The sequence below is a fragment of the Salminus brasiliensis genome, chromosome 1 (genome assembly GCF_030463535.1).
Source record: "Salminus brasiliensis chromosome 1, fSalBra1.hap2, whole genome shotgun sequence".
NCBI lineage: Eukaryota > Metazoa > Chordata > Actinopteri > Characiformes > Bryconidae > Salminus > Salminus brasiliensis.
In genome coordinates, this window is record NC_132878.1 from 97,940,163 (window position 1) to 97,958,062 (window position 17,900).

General features: G+C 37.6%; 1 protein-coding gene across 1 annotated transcript; it reads left to right on the forward strand.

Annotated features, from left to right (window-relative positions):
* The first annotated feature begins 13,437 nt into the window (after positions 1-13,437).
* LOC140569610 (fucolectin-1-like) lies at positions 13,438-17,900 on the forward strand. Its single transcript, XM_072692555.1, has 6 exons — positions 13,438-13,454; positions 14,337-14,413; positions 14,781-15,078; positions 15,194-15,348; positions 16,039-16,312; positions 17,638-17,900. Exons 2-6 carry the CDS (start codon positions 14,341-14,343, stop codon positions 17,783-17,785), a joined length of 948 nt encoding a protein of 315 aa, XP_072548656.1. The 5' UTR covers positions 13,438-13,454; positions 14,337-14,340; the 3' UTR covers positions 17,786-17,900.

Below are 17,900 nucleotides of genomic sequence, written 5' to 3' on the forward strand. Positions count from 1 at the left end.
TTTTCTAAAAACAATGAATTAATGCATGACATTAATTCTTTTCAAAATTAGAACATTCAGAATAGGGATTATATATCAGGGATGTTCTAACTAGGCAGCAGCACTCTACCATCCATCTACCAACCATCGAGAAACATTCTAGCAACCACTTGGCATCTTAGCAGCTGCAAAGGACCCACAGGAAACAACATAGCATCCACCTAGCAACCACACAGCAATCATACTGGACGCCCTAGGAACTGCCTAGATAGCTGATCTACATAGCAATCAACAGAGATACCTTAGCAACTACTTAGCAAGAGCATTGAAACCACAAGAAACAGAAACTCTAGGAACTATTTAGCAACTGCATAGCAATCACCTAGCAACTTGCTGGAAATTACTGCATTTTCATCAGTATATACACTTTCAGACAGTATTTATTAAACTACACTGATTGTGAATATGCTGTAAATACATTCTTTACATGTAGATTCTATACATTAGATCATTCTAATGACATTAATTCTGTTCATTTGTGTATATATACACACAAAATCATACATGGACGGACTAGGTTCAGTGTTTTTTAATCTATGTCACTATATTTAAACACAGTTATTGTGAACAAAAATCTGAGGCTCACCCTGAAGTGAAGTTTCAGAAGCTCTCAAAGATGTGATCACCTTAATTGAAGTGTCTCAAAAGCACCTAGAGCTTTATATAAATCTGAACTATGAAAATAGGTCTCTTTATGACTGCAGTGCAGGATGTGAGTTATAAAACAGTGCTGTAATGTGTCTGCTGTTGGGTGAAAGCTCTAGCTGTGTGTCTAACTGAGAACTGTGTTTCCTCTGAATTCCACACATTCAAAAGTACACAATGTTCAATATTACCTCTGCACATTTGCTTTTACATTATAGCTATCGCTAAACCAATCTGTTAATGGCTTCTCCAATATTTCGTGGTAAAGCCTTTCTTTTTATAGCCTGCATTGTGCTGAATAAAATACTTGTACAGTACTGTGTTATTACTTTACTGTGTTTGTCTATAATTGTAACTTATAAAACGATTAGACCACATTTTATTAGTAATCATTGAAGAAACCCAGGTCAGTCCAGTATTTTAAATTGTATGAATAGACTGTAATTTCTTAGCCCTTTTACAAGTGAGTTTTGGCTGTCATCTGTACATCATCTGTAGATTGGTAACAACCAGATCATGAATACTGTGGTGTTTTTTTATTATTATTTTTATTATCATAGCCATTGAGTTTATAAAGTGGTGACACTTCGTGACTTCGATTCATGAATTCACTGGATCTAACTTAAATTAAATGTTTTAAATAATTATTTTAAAGATATAAACGTAAAGTTTGCAGCATTTGCCTTATTTCACAGCATGAAGCTGATATTCTACCTTAAAACAGCGCCACAGTTACATTTTTCTGTCCGTAGTTCTGGACTATTTAAAGTAGAACTGAAAATTAGAACCTTCAGAATAAGAATTATATATCAGGGATGTTCTAACTAGGCAGCAGCACTCCATCCATACCAACCATCTAGAAACATTCTAGCAACCACCAAGGATCTTAGCAGCTGCAAAGGACCCACAGGGAACAACATAGCATCCACATAGCAACCACACAGCAATCATACTGGGCGCCCTAGGAACTGCCTAGGATCTACATAGCAATCAACAGAGATACCTTAGCAACCACTTAGCAAGAGCATTGAAACCACAAGAAACAGAAACTCTAGGAACTACTTAGCAACTGCATAGCAACCTGCTGGAAATTACTTACTGCATTTTCATCAGTATATACACTTTTAGACAGTATTTATTAAACTACACTTATTGTGAATATGCTGTAAATACATTTTTTACATGCAGATTTTATACATTAGATCATTCTAATAAAAAGCCTCCTTTATTGTATTTGGGTTTTATTCATGTATTTTACCATAAAGTCACGGCTATGCAAAATGGTGTGTCAAATGTTCCGATGATTAATATACAAATAAAATGCTTTTGAAATGCTCAAATTTTCCCCCAGTTGCTTAATGCTGTGGTAATGATGTAGCTTAATATGTAGCTTAATCTACTCTAACCCCGCTAAAGTGAAGTGATACCAAATACTTTAAAGAGGAAATATTTGACATTGTTTGGAAAAATAGATGGTTTACCTTCTGCTTGCTACGTCAGTTCTTTCTTATATTGTTATATTTGATCACTGAAGGGCTCTGTTTGTTTTACTGAGAACTGTATTTCTTTATAATTTCAACCACATTTACACAAAGTATAAAATTAACAGAGTGCTCATAAAGCCAAAGTGAAACGTCAATATTGTTTCATCTCCATGCTGCCATCTCAGAAGAACTACACTAAGAAAAGATGTATTGGATAAGGGCTTTTCTGTTACTGGAACCCTTGACAGAGAAGTATCAAAGATGTTTTATTTATTTTCACAGTCAACATGGACATTAAGGCCATGCTAATGAATTCTTTAAAATGTTCTTTTTCTGGTAATGAATGAGTGACACTGAGTGAGTACTGTGCAAAAATGTTGGTCACCTAAGAAAATCTGAATTAAAAGATGCTTATCTGAGCAGTAAGTGTTTATTTGCTCAGTAAAGCACTAATATTAGAATAAACACTAATAACATTCATACAGAACGTCATGGTTTTCCATCGCTGTGTTCATTAAAACATCTCCAAAGCTCTCTTTGTGGTATTGTCCTTCGTCATTTCTAATGTAATCTACATTAAATTACAATTACAGAGAAAACGCTCTCATTGCTGAGAGAAATGATTCCTCTGCAACTGTATATCTTTGGTTAAAAATCAAAATAAGAATTGTACGCACATGTTTTCATTTTCATTTTTCATTTTTTCTGGAATCAACACAAAATTATACATATGAATTATAAGATTAAACAGTTTACAACTATACCTTCCTATTGGAAACATATATAAAATATTAGGTAAAGTAGGAGAGATTGTCATGGGCCACTGAGCAAGCAGATGCATTATTAAAACAGGTTTCCACTGTTCAGGTTAAGGAATACTAAATAAATAAATCTAATCACAGTCACACTCTTTAGTTTCTACTTCACAGTTGAAAATAAACCTTTGTTTTATTTTAAAAGTCAAGTTGTCACACTTTAATGTTTGCTCAGATGAAAATCTAGATAAAAACAAGATCAAAAAAGATGATATAGATCAAAATATAAAGATCAAACTAAAACAGAGATAAGGAATAAAATAGAAATAAGGTGGATTTCTGTGAAAGAAAATCTGATGTTCTTCGTACAACGTAACAGGTCTACAACAGAAGCATAAAGATATTAATAAATTTATAAAGATCTTTATAAATAGATGACCTTACTTGATGGTATGTGACAAATGATGCATTCCTGGTAAATTTAGTTACATTTAGAATCCTGTAACACACAAAACATTAAAACGGTATGTCATGTATTAGGATTAGGGCCCTTAGACCAAATGTGTGTAAATGTTTCCAACTCCAGTTTTCCTAGTATAGATAAGAAATTCAATTCCTCTGTTTTTTGACTTACACATTTTTGATTTCCCTCATCATTTTGGACCATTTGTCTTAGCTCATTCATTGTGAAAAGTTCCCATGATGTAAAAGAAAGAAAAATCAGAAAAACGCTGTATGTCCAAATGTTTGTGGACACACCTTCTAATGAATGCATTCAGCTATTTGCACCCATTGCAAATACAAATACATATGTGCAAATAAACACACACAGCTTGTCTTGTCCCTGTAGAGTACTGTCAATAGAATAGGTCTCTCTGGTACAGATCAACATAAACCTATTGAGTGCAAGAGTAATGCCAGAACATTACTCTTTATAAAGAACATTCTGCAGCTTTATAAAGTGCTGCAGAACAATTAAAAAAATAAGATGAGTAAGATAGATTGAGGAATATATATATTCCTCAATCTATCTTACTCATCTTATTTTTTTAATTGTTCTGCAACACTTTCTAAAGCTAGGAATATGAACAATTATGAACTTCCCTTTCCATTTCTTTTAATTGAACCAGTACTGGCACTGCTGCTGTTTTGCTCTGTTCATTTTATTGATTGTCTGTTTTTCCATCTTGTGATCAAAAACTTTACAGCACTCATGTAATCCAAGTCAATTAAAGGTCTGTTTGCACAAGCTGTCAGAATGTTCATGTACCCCTGAGTAAATAATTGTGCAGAACTAACTACACAGTATTGCCGAAAGTATTTGTTCGCCTGCCTTTGCACAAATATTAACTTGAGTAACATCCCATTCCTAATCCATAGGGTTTAATATGATGGCAGGCCACCCTTTGCAACTATAACAGCTTCAACCTTTCTGGAAAGGCTTTCCACAAGGTTTAGGAGTCAGAACTCAAGTTCTTCTACACCAAACTTGCTCATTCATGTCTTTATGGACCATGTCATGTTGGAACAGAAAGGGGCCGTCCCCAAACTGTTCCTGCAAATTTGGGAGCATGAAATTGACCAAAATCTCTCGGTCTGCTGAAGCATTAAGAGATTCTGCCACTGGAACTAAGGACCTGAACCAAACTCCTGAAAAACAACCACACACCATTATCCCCCCTCCACCAAACTTTACACGTGGCACAATGCAGTCAGACAAGTATGGTTATCCTGGCAACTACTAAACCCAGACTCGTCCATCAGATTGACAGACGGAGATTGGTCACTCCAGAGAACATCTCTATCACGGTACCACGCTGGAATTCACTGAGCTCCTGAGAGCGACCCATTCTTTCACTAATGTGTGTAGAAGCAGTCTGCATGCCTAAGTACTTGGTTTTATACACCTGTGGCCATGGAATTGATTGGTACACCTGAATTCAATGATTTGGATGGGTGAGTAAATACCTTTGCCAATATAGTGTATATTAAAAATGCAGAACTACATATAACAAATACATGGAACTAAACATACTAAATAGAACTATACTAAATAAACATAACTAAATATACTAAACATTACTGTACTAATAATTCATACACATGAATACATACACTAAATATACAGAAATATACAAAACTAAATATACAGAACAGAATATACTAAATATTATACATTATACAGAACTAAACATCCATATTTCAATTTTACATTAAAAACAGTGTAAATATGTGATCAGTGAAAGATTGCTTCAGTGCACAACCTTCATGTTAAACCAGAGTTAATATTAACCACTGTGTACTTTTGGTGGTGTGGAATGTGAAGGGAACATAGAACACACACACACACACACACACTGATAAACATCAGCACACACTTTACAGCACTATTATAACTCAGCATATTCCAACACAAATGTGACCTATTTTTATTGATCTGACTTACATAAAGCTGTGTGCTTCTGAGACACAGTGAAAATGATTTCTGAGAGCTTCGGCAGCTTTACTTAAAAGTGAGTCTCAGATTTTTGATGTTTATTCAGTGTAATTGTGTTTAAATATAGTAAGGTAGAAAAGTCTAATAAATAATGTATGTTCATGAATGATTTTGTGTATTTACACACAAAAATGAACTAGGTAAATGTATATGAATTTTCATTTTATAGAAAATGGATCAACACATATTTTACCAGTTTGGAATTGTTGTAGTTTCATTGGTTTCATTGATGCCACATCTATTAAAGGTAAACATCTGCACTGCATACATTTACAGTTGAAGTCAAAAGTTTAAATAAGCGTCAGTCAAATTCATTTAAATTTTTTGTGATGACTTTGTGATGGTCACTCTGTTGCTTTTATTTCGTTGTCTTTGAACTATTTCGTCACAACTTTGAAAGTGTGCTTTGTCCATTTGGAAGATCTGTCCCCAAGCTTTAACTTTCTGGCTGATGTCTTGAGATTTTGTTTCAATATCTCCACATAATTGCCCTTCCTCATAATAGCACTGGTGGAGCAACTTCACAATAGGGTCTAAACCTGTGCCTCATGGTTGGGTTGGTGTTCTTTGGCTTGCCAGCCTCTCTCTTGTTTTTTGGCCGTACATAATGGTCACTTTGGCCAAACAGTTCTACTTTTGTTTCATCAGACCAGAGGACCAGAGGACATCCCAAAAGTAAGATCTATGTCCCAGTGTTCAGCTGCAAACTATATTTTATGGTGGTTGTTACAACCCCCACCTCATATCTAAAATAAGGTGGGGTACATGACGTGTCATTTACTAATATGAGCAGACAATCTGCAAAACAATTTAATTTCCTGTTTTAATTGGATTCATTTGTTTTTTCATTTCATATGTTCATATTTAGGCCTGGATGCATCTATTTAAAATACTAAAACAGGCACAACCTCAGATTAGTTCCGCACTACACAGATAAATAGATGCTGCCACCACCATGCTTCATGGTGGGGCTGGTGTGTTTAGGCTTTTAACTTCTTTAGAGCAGTCATAGGTGTCTTGATGGCCTTCCTCATGTCTTGATGGCTTCCAGACAGGTGTATTTATATTACAGTCACAATGAGACACATGCACTGCACACTGAATTAGGTCAGTCACAGTCAGGGGGTATTTATGCAATTACTTCTTTTACATTAGATATTTTTATTTAATTGATATTACTTTGTTTAAATTGGAGTAAATGCAGTTTTGTAGGAACTGATTATTTCCAGGTGTTAACTGATATGCAGATGATGTATCTTGTGCTATACATTTTTAATTATCTCTGAATAATTTAAATATCAAATTCAAACTGCAATGCTCAAACCTCTATAAAATGATGGCAGGATATTTTCAGGTTCAATTTTAAACTGTAAATGTAAGCTAAAGTCAGTAATTGTCAGTGCAGAAGACATTTAGCCATTTTTAGACATTTAGACATTTTGTGGACAAGTATTTATTGAATGTCTGTTTAATAAAAACAAATACTTTTAAAGAACTTTTTCTTTACATTGTGTACAAATTACATAATGTCCCAATAGAAATGCTCTAAAATGACTTGGAATAATGACCTGGACTGTTTTACATTGACTTTAATTGAAAAAATTAGACATTTTTCTTCTTCTGTAATGCTGTTGTTTTTGGAGATACAGGCAGAAATGAAGACAGTGATATGACAGTGCTTTTGAAATTATGTACAGTTCTCAGTGGAAAAGCCACACAGTCAACCTTGACTGAAAACCCTAATGCAGCACAGAGTAATGCCAATAATGCTATAGATGGAAATACTGATTCACACTACTACCATGGGTCTTGTACCACAACTGATTGGCGGACAAACCCCTGGTGGAGGGTAGACCTGCTGGACGAGTACACAGTGACCTCCATCACCATCAATAACAGATGAGACTGCTGTCCAGAGTTCCTCAATGGAGCTGAGATACACATTGGAAATTCTTTAGATAACAATGGAAATAATAATCCATGGTGAGATGTCTTTCAGATGTTCCATATAAAACCTGTACTGAGAAACCATGTCTTTCCATTTTTCAATTTTTAAAAAAGGCCAACTGTTCCTTGCATTGCATCTGTTATTTAGGTGGCATGCTTTCTTTTTCAGGGTTGAGCTGATTTCTTCCATTCACTCTGGAAGATCCCACACCTTCAGCTAGGATAAAGGAGTCTCAGGACGATACATCAATGTGATCATACCTAGAGAAAGGAGTATCCTGATTCTTTGTGAGGTTGAAGTCTATGTGTATCGCACTCCGCATGGTGAGGATAGAAAATTACTCTTGACTTAAACCCTGTGTTAACTTAGAAACAAGAGAGGAGGGGGGGAAACAAGGGTCCCATGACACCCAAAATATTTTCAAGAGAGCCTCCTCACTTTCAAGGAGGTTCCAGACCTGAGCTAAATTGGAGAAATATATGAACTGCCTGGACCAAGGCAGCCTCGGACTGGGACAAATCATAAAAGTGGGCAAAACAGCTCACCTACTCATCCCAACTCTGAGGTTCCTTGTAGTAAAAGCATGGGGTTTGCACCTGGTGAGGAGGTAGCATTGGGGGTAACATCACGTTATGGTGGTGCAATGACATCATCCAGTCCAGCAAACCCTCAATTTGCAACACATTGCATGCCCTGCTGACACTTTGGATTCCAGGCTTCCTCCATGCTCTACCAGACATGTTTCTGCCAATCTTTTCCCTCGCTCACCCCTCGTCCCTTAACTCCTCCTCACTCTGTCCATCTTTCCTTCCCTTTCACTTCTCACTGTTCCAGCTGAACACCTCCCTCATTCTTTTCCATCTTTTTCTGATCCCAGCCTTTCCTTGGGCCTTCCCTGCCTCTTTCTTCATCATCCCAACCCCCATACTTATCATCCCACCCCCTTGTTTATCAAACGCTTGCAAACCCTAAGTACTGGATACTGTTTTTTCTGCCATCTCCAGCTTTTGCTACACTTACTTTGCCTGTCACATATGCAGTACACATCAGCTATGAATGTCTACAACCTTTCCTTTTACCCCTGCCTGTTTTCGCTTCACATCTAATCTAAGACACTCGTAAGATGCCACCACACTTGACCCGCTTTTCAATAATGAAACAGGTTTCACACTTCCTTACACAAAATCCTCTTACTAAGTGGATTCCTCCCAGGACCATTTACTTGGTGCAGCTTCAGCTGCTTTCTGCCAGGGCTCCCAAACCACAATGTCTAACTACTTGGGTGCTAATCTTCCAAACATGTTATTGGAACATCCTGACTCAAATTCAATAACTAGACAATTTGCCTACTCTTCTTGGACCCCACCCCAAAACTTCTCCTTCTCCTTTATTCCCAGACCCCAGGAAATCTCAACCCCTGTTGTACCTTTTACCAGTTTTAAAAGATATTTACATACTTCTAAAGTCTTTCTGGTAATACTTACTGGACCTCCACCCCAGTAAGGTAATATGTTGACCAAAGCCTTTAAGTTTTTCATTATTTCAATATATTTTAGCTTTTTAAATGGGGAAAGAACAGTGTCTCTAGCAGGGAGGGAATTTCATATCAAAGTAGCCCAAAAAGGACTGCCAAAGCAGAAAAAGCCTTTGGAGAGATCCACGGGTTGAGTATTTAGTACTTCTGCTTTAAATATGCCATCACCTCCCTCACATATTGTCCATTCACAGGAGGGGTGGCTGATTTCCAATTAAATAAAAGCTAATAGCATTGATTACCACCTGATAACACAAGCTTGCAAAATGAGTGTTGTGATTTTGCCAATGTAACAACAAACTACTGTTGTCTAACTAACATGAATTGGTCATGCAAAAATAATCACAATGTCACATGTAGTTTAATGCTGTGTAACTATGAATATTATTCTTATTCGCAAATAGCCTAAAAATGTCCCTGGTTATACCTAAACGTAACCATGATCAAACATAACAGTCTTTAAATTTCCAAACGAAATTATGACCCGCTTCATTTGGGAAGCTTACCCTACCAGCAATATTTGGACAGAGTGTTGCTCAACCAGAATGAAAAATTACATATATTTAACCCATTGCTTGGAACTGAGAAATGGTAAAACCTCATAACATTTAAGCCATTTAAGCAACATTTATGCTTGTAATGCATAGGTCATGGTTATTCCTTCAGACCCTTGTTCATTTCTTCAGAGTAGCCAGTTCCCTCTGCATGTTAGCCATGTCGCATTCCAAAGCTGCAATCAGATTGGAATGGCTCTCGGCTTAGAGGGACCACCCGTTTGGCTAGAGCCATGATCATCATGGCAAGTTTAATGCACTAAATGATTGGAAACTAATAAAGATACTGACATTGTAGGTTGTCTAAACAGCCCACTAAAAGTAATTAATCTCTCTTTGTTCCTGCATCTGTAGGTGTGGTATGGTCACTTCCACTGTTGTGATTCCAGGAAGGAAGGAGTATCTCACACTGTGTGAGGTGGAGGTGTATGGAGTTTCTCTACTCTGAGGAACCTCTTGGCCTTTTTTTCTAATTCCATGTCAGGAAGCCGTGATTGCTCTTGACTGCTCTTTAACTGAAATGCTCAGTTTTCTTTAACTAAATCTCATCAAATTTATTTATTTGCACTGATGTCACAAAGCAGATACAGAGTTATATAAATAACACAAATTAGCAACAAAAAATTAACCTGTAACCCAAATGAACAAAACAGAGATCACATTGCAGATGTGAACAAATTCCCTCAAAGCTGGAGGATGAAAGCTTAGAAGGAACCAAGACTCAGAAGGGGGGACCTATCCTTCACTGGTCCTCTTACAAATGGCATAATCACCTGGTATAATTACACAACAATATATGTTTTCTATATCTTATTATTGATTCAACATAACTGTTATAAATCCGAGAGAGACACACTTATTTGTAAGAATTGACTGAAAAAGTTTTACACTATACCCATATTTATATCCATGCACAGTAAAGCAGTTATAGTTACACATATAGTTAGGTAATGCCAGGTCCATGTTGGAATATTTTGTGTAGTCACAAATAAGCCTCGTTCCATATTTTTAAAAAGCCGATTCTGGAACTAGTTGTAGTTCACTTTAGAACCACTAGAGATCAGAAGCATGTTATGTGTTCTGCAATTACGGATAGAAGACAGACCATTCTGACAGCTATTGTTCATTGTATATGAAACAAAGTGATATCTGCATTTATCTGTATGACTTTCATAGCACTGTGTGTATGTACTGATTTTTTCATTATCTACCATCACAGATTTTTGGCAAATGTAACTTTCTAATACTAGAATGGATTGACTTTCCACTGTAGAAACTAAATTATATCTAACTCTTGGAAAATCATACACACAATAGGAAGCCACATTACATTACAGCTAAATTTCGAGTAAATATGCAGAACATGTTACAATAAAACCAAGAAGATTTAATTCATATTATAATTGAATTGGTATTTTTTTGAATTGGCATTTGTGTTTATTTTTTCAATAAACCTGTGGACAAGGGACAACTGTCTTCAGAGTCTTTATTTAAGAGAGCTTTATTTGTCTGTCAAGTTATATACAGCAAATTCCACAAGGCACAGTTGAAGTCCTGTACTCGTATACTCAACAATTGTCAACTTACCAATGGAAAGGGCGAAAGGGTGCTCTACTAAGTAGTAAAGGCACTTCTCATTAAGGGGTTGAATAATTCTGAGACTGCAGTCGTCATTGAAAGTGGAATTCTATGTTGAATTTGGAGAATACACTCGTTCTGCTCTTGTTCAGTTATTATTAGGGATCTTGTTTGCTTGGTTTATTTTGCAAACAGCTAAAAGTTATATATTTGTATATTTTGCTAGTAAACCTAATTTGCAAAAGAGGTTGAATAATTTTGATTGCAACTGTAATCATTAATTTTTTTTTGCAGCTTTGAGATTTGTTTCATTATTCTAAGTTTATAATCAGCTTTGACCGCTGCAACTCTCTTCTGGCTGGTCTCTCATGACTGTTGTGTTGTCTGTCATTGATTACATTTATATTTACATTGAAGGCATTTAGCAGTCGCTCTTCTCCAGAGCGACTTACAGACAGAAAATAGCTGTAGCTAGTTTGCATTGGCTAGAATCAAAATGATACCTCTAAGCTTAGATAATACTAAACACAGTAGTCAGTATGAAGACACAGTTCTCTACATACACTTCACTTTAAGTGTAGAAAATTTGCTTGTCCTCAGTGGATCATAAAGGATGGCCTGTCAAGCTGAGTTGTACTTGAAGCTGGAAGGGCTCTTGGTACTGACACGGCTTTTAAACAATGCCATCAAGTACAATGGGGCTGGTCCATTCTTGGCTCTGTAGGCCAGTGTCAGGGGTTTGACTCTGATACAGCCAGTAAAGAGAAAGCATCAGCCTGAACAATCTGTATAATATAAATGTTCTGAGGCAAGAATGGTCATGGACAGTTGGGTTAAACCACAAATATTTTCACTGTCTGCCTCCACCCCTGCTGCAGAGCATCTACAGTGAGAGCTGCTGAATTAAGACAACAAAGATTCTGACCTTAACCATCCCAAGCATGAACCTTCCCTCTGTTACGGTCAATAAAGCTGAGACACCCCAGCCAGCACAGCATGGATGTGTTCAATTCCATCAGCAGCAGCAGCTCACCTGATTTACCATCATTAAGCCCTGATTTACCACCAAACCAGGTGTTGATCTGAGGAGAACTCTAAATAATACTAAACTCCCATCTAGAGTCTAGTATCATCACTTCATATCCATGGTGAGTGTCTGCAAACATACTACCACAACTGAAGATGTTTAGATCTGCATTTTATTTAAGCATTAAATGGCTATGCAGTACACATTGCCATATGCTCTATACCCCCTTTTTTACTATTGTTTTATGTGCGAAACAATATTGACATTTCTCTATGGCTTTATGAGCACTCTGTTAATTTTATACCTTGTGCAAATGTGGCTGTTTGGAATTATAAAAAAAGTTTTCAGAACAGTTCTCAGTTAAACACACACAGGCAGAGCCCTTCTGTGATTAAATATAATAAAGAACCCATATTACTCAGTAAACAGAAGTCAACCCATATTTATTGGAATGTTTTAGTCCAAACTGTGTAAAATATTTCCTCTTTAAAACATGCAGTATGTTGTTTATTTTATATAATTGTTTAATTTATATGTTATAAACCTCAATTTATTCCACTTATCTACTGAAAACATTCTTCACAACTAGAGATTAATCAGATTGTCAATCTTGGTGATTCACATTAATTCACACACAGGCCCTTCACCCTTTCTGCTCCCCAGACGCCACAGCAATGGCTATCCACTTGTCCCAGCAAATGTGTTTGATCACTAATGTGAATGTATGTGTTCACTGCACGGTTTGGTTAAAGACTTGAATTAAGCAAAAATAGCTGACACTTTTAGGAGATAAAAACATCAACAACTAAAAATAATAATAATAACAAGTTAACATAAATTCATTAATAATATATTATTTCTACAGTAATCTCAAAATGAGAAATATTCATTACACAACAGAGGATTTCAAACATTATCTTGGTCAGATTTCACTTTTTTTGCAGTGTAATAAAACTGAACTCAAACAGAAAGTCACTTCACTTGACTTTAGCCTGACATTTCTTAGTTAGAAAGCACTTGATGTCACTGATATACCATTAAAGAAGTTTGGTCAGTAGAAAGAGACAGGTCACACAGAGTTCCTAAAACACCAGGGTCCAATTTCCCAACAGGTTTGCAGAATTAAGGCAACCTTAATGGAAAGAAAGGGAGTGTCACTCAAAATAAAACAAATATTTGATCACAACCTATTGTTTAGTATAAAACCCCTCACATTAACACAGCCCTCACCCAAGCACACACCATACTGCACTGTTTTATAACTCATATCCTATTTTCTAACCATAAATGTGACCTATTTTATTGTTCGGTCTCATATAAAGCTCTGTGGGCTCCTGTGATGCTTCAGTAAAAGCGGTCACATCTTTGAGAGCTTCTGCAGCTTTACCTAAAGGTGAGTCTCAGATTTCTCTGACTCTGCAGTTTGTTCACAGTATGAATCCATTATATTTTTACATAATTATACATATTATTAGTCTGGGCCATAATTATGTGAAGACAAATGACTGATAATTAATACATGGAATATTTAGCAGTTATATGATTCATGATTTTTATAAGCTCTCCACTTCATCCTGTTTTTTATTGCATACTCTTCTGTTTGCTTATGCACTATATGGACAAAAGTATTGAGACACCTTCTCATTCATTATTTCTTCAAATTCAAATCAAGGGTATTTTCCTGTTTTTGTTGGAGGAACTGTCTCTACCGTCCTTGGTAGAAGGCTTTCTACAAGATTTTGGAGGAGGAGCATTGCTGTGAGGGTTTGATTGTATTTAGCAACAAGAGCATTAAGGAGGTCAGGATGATTGGATTATGATCACCACCCCACCTCATCATCCCCAACTTATCCCAAAAGTACTGATGGAGCTCCACCACCATCATTCCAGAGAACACAGTTCTTCCACTGCTCCACAGCTCCTCAATGCTGGGGGGCTTTATACCCCTTTAGCCCATGCCTGGCATTAGGCAGCATGGTGCCAATAGGGTCATAATGTTTACCTGCTCCTGCAGAGAGTCATTTTCTATTGGCAGTACTTCTCTACAGGGACTTCACAAGCTGTGTGTGCATTTACACATTTGTGTCAGCAATAGGTGCAACTTAAAGTATTTGATGCATTCATTAGAAGGGGTGTCCACAAACATTTCAGCTCTGATGTTTTTTTGTGTCTTTTTAGCTTGTTTTCAGACATTAAAGCATTTCACTGCATCTGTGTGTGACAGTGTGTGTGTGAAGTGTGTGTTGAAGAGTTAATATTGTGTATCATTGTTTAGAAAAATGAATCATCACATATTTTACCTGTTTGGGATCATCACTGTGACTGGTATTATCGATGCCACCCCTATAAAAGGTAATAAAACATATTTACATACAAAGCAGATTTTGTTAATGTTGCTTAATGCAAACAGGGCACAGTACAGCAGTGTGTCTCTTGCTCTAAAGTATTCGGACACTGACAGCTTAGAGGGTTGTGATTTCAGTTAGGCGTGGTAATGTTTAAGCAGGTTTTTGACTAAGCATAGAGCTGGTATTGTGCAGTAAGTCACTGCATCAGCTGAACCTGCATTTGTGCATCACCTTTTGGACCACAGTACAGAGGTTTGAAGATATTAGGAGATATGATGACAGTCACCTAAAGTGATGTAATGTGATGTAAGTGACAGTGCTTTTGCATTCATGTACAGTTCACTAAATCTCCACTTTTCTGTTCATTCAAGGCCAAAATCTCGCTCTCCGTGGAAAAGCCACACAGTCAGACTTGATTGACAACCCTTATACAGGACATGGACATGCCTATAATGCTATAGACGGAAATACTGACTCACACTTCTACCATGGGTCATGCTCTGCGACTGATTGGCAACAAAACCCCTGGTGGAGGGTGGACCTGCTGGACGAGTACACAGTGACCTCAATCGTGGTCACTAACAGAAGAGACTGCTGTTCAGAGTACATCAACGGAGCTGAGATTCATGTTGGAAACTCTTTGCAAAACAATGGAAATAATAATCCACGGTAAGAAAAGCCTTGTAGATGTTTTGTGTAAAACCTCTCGTTTTTCACTTTTTGACAAGGCCAGCTGCTCTTTACATTGCATCTGTCATTTAGATGGCATACATTCTTTTGTCAGGGTTGGGGTAATTACATCCATTCCACCTGGAAGATCCCAAACCTTCAGCTGGGATAAAGGAGTCTCAGGACGTTATGTCAATGTAATCATACCGGGAAATAACCGCGTCCTAATTCTTTGTGAGGTTGAAGTCTATGGCTATCCCACTCCACATGGTGAGGATCTTCTACATTAGATCATATGTTTTATATCCAAAGGTCAACTACATATGTGTGGAAATAAGGCAAGGCAAGGGGGGTGAATAGGTTGAGGCATGCGGTATATGTGCAGTGATTTTATCAGGGCTTATCTGATACAGGCAGGAGTCAAAAACAGGCAGGAAGATCAAATGATCATCAAAGACTGGACCAACTTAAATGTCTTTTCTTTATATACATTATTTCTATCTTACCCTACTACCCAATTTGAAAGTGAAATTACCCAATCACACTGATGGGAACTCACCCTATCACTAGTAATGCCAGGAAGAAGACATGCAGCATCACTAGGTAGCCAACGCAGCTCACCAGCTCTGATACAACACCCCTGAGAGAGCATGGTGGCACAATGACATCACCCAGACCTGCAGGATCTCCTCCAACACACCATGTCCTCCTCTGATGCTGTGGGCTCCCGACTCCCTCCTCACTCTACACTCTTTTTGACAATTTTCATTGGGCTCCTCCCTTAACAGCATCTATAACATTTACATTTTCTAGTAAACATTATCCAACAGGGTGTTGATGGTGACAAAGCTATGGCCTCAATTAAATGAGCACTAGAACTGTACTTTCATGTATGTACTGGTTGTGTTGCCTTTTTTGAGGAGTTATGTATTTTCATTGGACTTTTTATTTTCTGTCTAGGAGAGAATGTAGCACTGAAAGGAAGAGCGACACAGTCCAGCCTTTATGGATATTTACTCGCGTCCAGCGCCGTTGATGGAAACCGATATAGCCCTGGTACCTGCTCACACACTAACTTCGAGTTGAGTCCCTGGTGGAGACTGGACCTTCTGAAACAACACAAGGTCTTCTCCATCTCCATTACCAACAGGCAGGATGTCTATGCTAAGAGGCTGAATGGGGCTGAAATCAGAATTGGTGATAGTCTGGAGCATAACGGAAACAACAACCCAAGGTAAACTGTTTTCAGCTTTAAGCAGCTCTAAAGAAGTTCCTTACTCATAAAGCTCTTCTAAAAATGTTTAGTGGATATCTCACCCCTTCATCTCAATAGGATGCTGAGTTAAAAAAAAAGTATTTAAGTATTTGAACAACACTACTAAGCGACACATGTGTTTTAAGATAGACCCCTCATTAAGCTGAGCTGCTGTACATCTCACTGGTCACTCCATCTACAGAAGCTCGAAGCCCCTGTGTAGTCATGGATGATATGTTATCATTCTCAAGTCATGTTGCAAACGTAACTCGGTCATACAGATTTCTCCTGTACAACATCCAGAGAATTCCACCCTTCCTCTCTAGAGAGTCGCCCAGGTGCTCGTTCAGTCTCTCGTCACTTCAAGACTTGACCACTACATCTCTCTTTTGGCTGGTCTCCCTCTGCGCACCATCAGACCCCTGCAACTTATCCAGAATGCAGCAGCACGGGTCGGGTCGTCTTCAACGTTTCTAAATTCAGCCATGTTCAGCTCCTCATCTGCTGCGTTCTCTTCATTGGCTTCCTGTAGCTGCTGCGCAGGTCATCAGATTCAGAACCCTGACTCTGGTCTACAATGCCAAGACTGGACCAGCCAACCCCTCTGTACTTGATGGCGATGGTCAAAAGCTGATCTGCACCGAGAGCCCTTCCAGCTCAGCTCGACCCGCCATCCTTTAAGATCCATGGAAGACAAGCACCCAGACTTTCTCTGTCCTGCACCAAAGTGGTGCGAACTATGCTTGCTGTCTACAAACCCAGACTGAAGACCCTCCTTATCCGAGAGTACTTGAGCGAAGAGTAGAGTATTAAGTCCATTTTGACTTGTGTTTAGTAGAGTCTAAACTTAGAAGTATCTTTGAATTCTAGTCTATTTAAACTACCTGAGGTCATTCTTGAGTAAACAGTGAAGCACTTTTGTAAGTCGCTCTGAAGAAGAGCGTCTGCTAAACGCCACAAATGTTAATTAATTTATGGGGTAGGGGGAAATTGTTATAGGTGACAAACACAAGACCTTACAAAGACACAGTAGCTTTATTTCCAACGCTCTGAGAAAATTATAAGCAATAATAATAATAAAAAAGTGCTTTTTGCAGCCAGGAGCTCACTCAAGTTTACCTTTTGTGATAAAAAAAAAGCTTTATATAGCACAGTTTTTTTCTTACAAAATACTGTTGTGTTTGAGGCCCACTCATGAACTGATTCAGTAACACAATAATAACATTGTGTTGCAATGTTAGAGATTGTCTAAACAGCCCACTGTTGCTAACAGTAATCTCCTCTCTTTGTTCCTGCATCTGTAGGTGTGGTGTGGTCACTTCCACTGGTACTCCTACTTTGACCTTTCAGTGTAATGGGATGGAAGGCCGCTACATCAACATTGTGATTCCAGGAAGGAAAGAATTTCTCACACTGTGTGAGGTGGAAGTATATGGAGTCCCTGTCATCTAAGGAACCTCTTGGCCTTTTTTGTTAATTTTCTGTTGTTAGCCATGATTGGTCTTTAACTGAAATGAAATGTTTGAGGTCTTTGTAGGATGGATGGAATGGGTATTAAATCCAACAG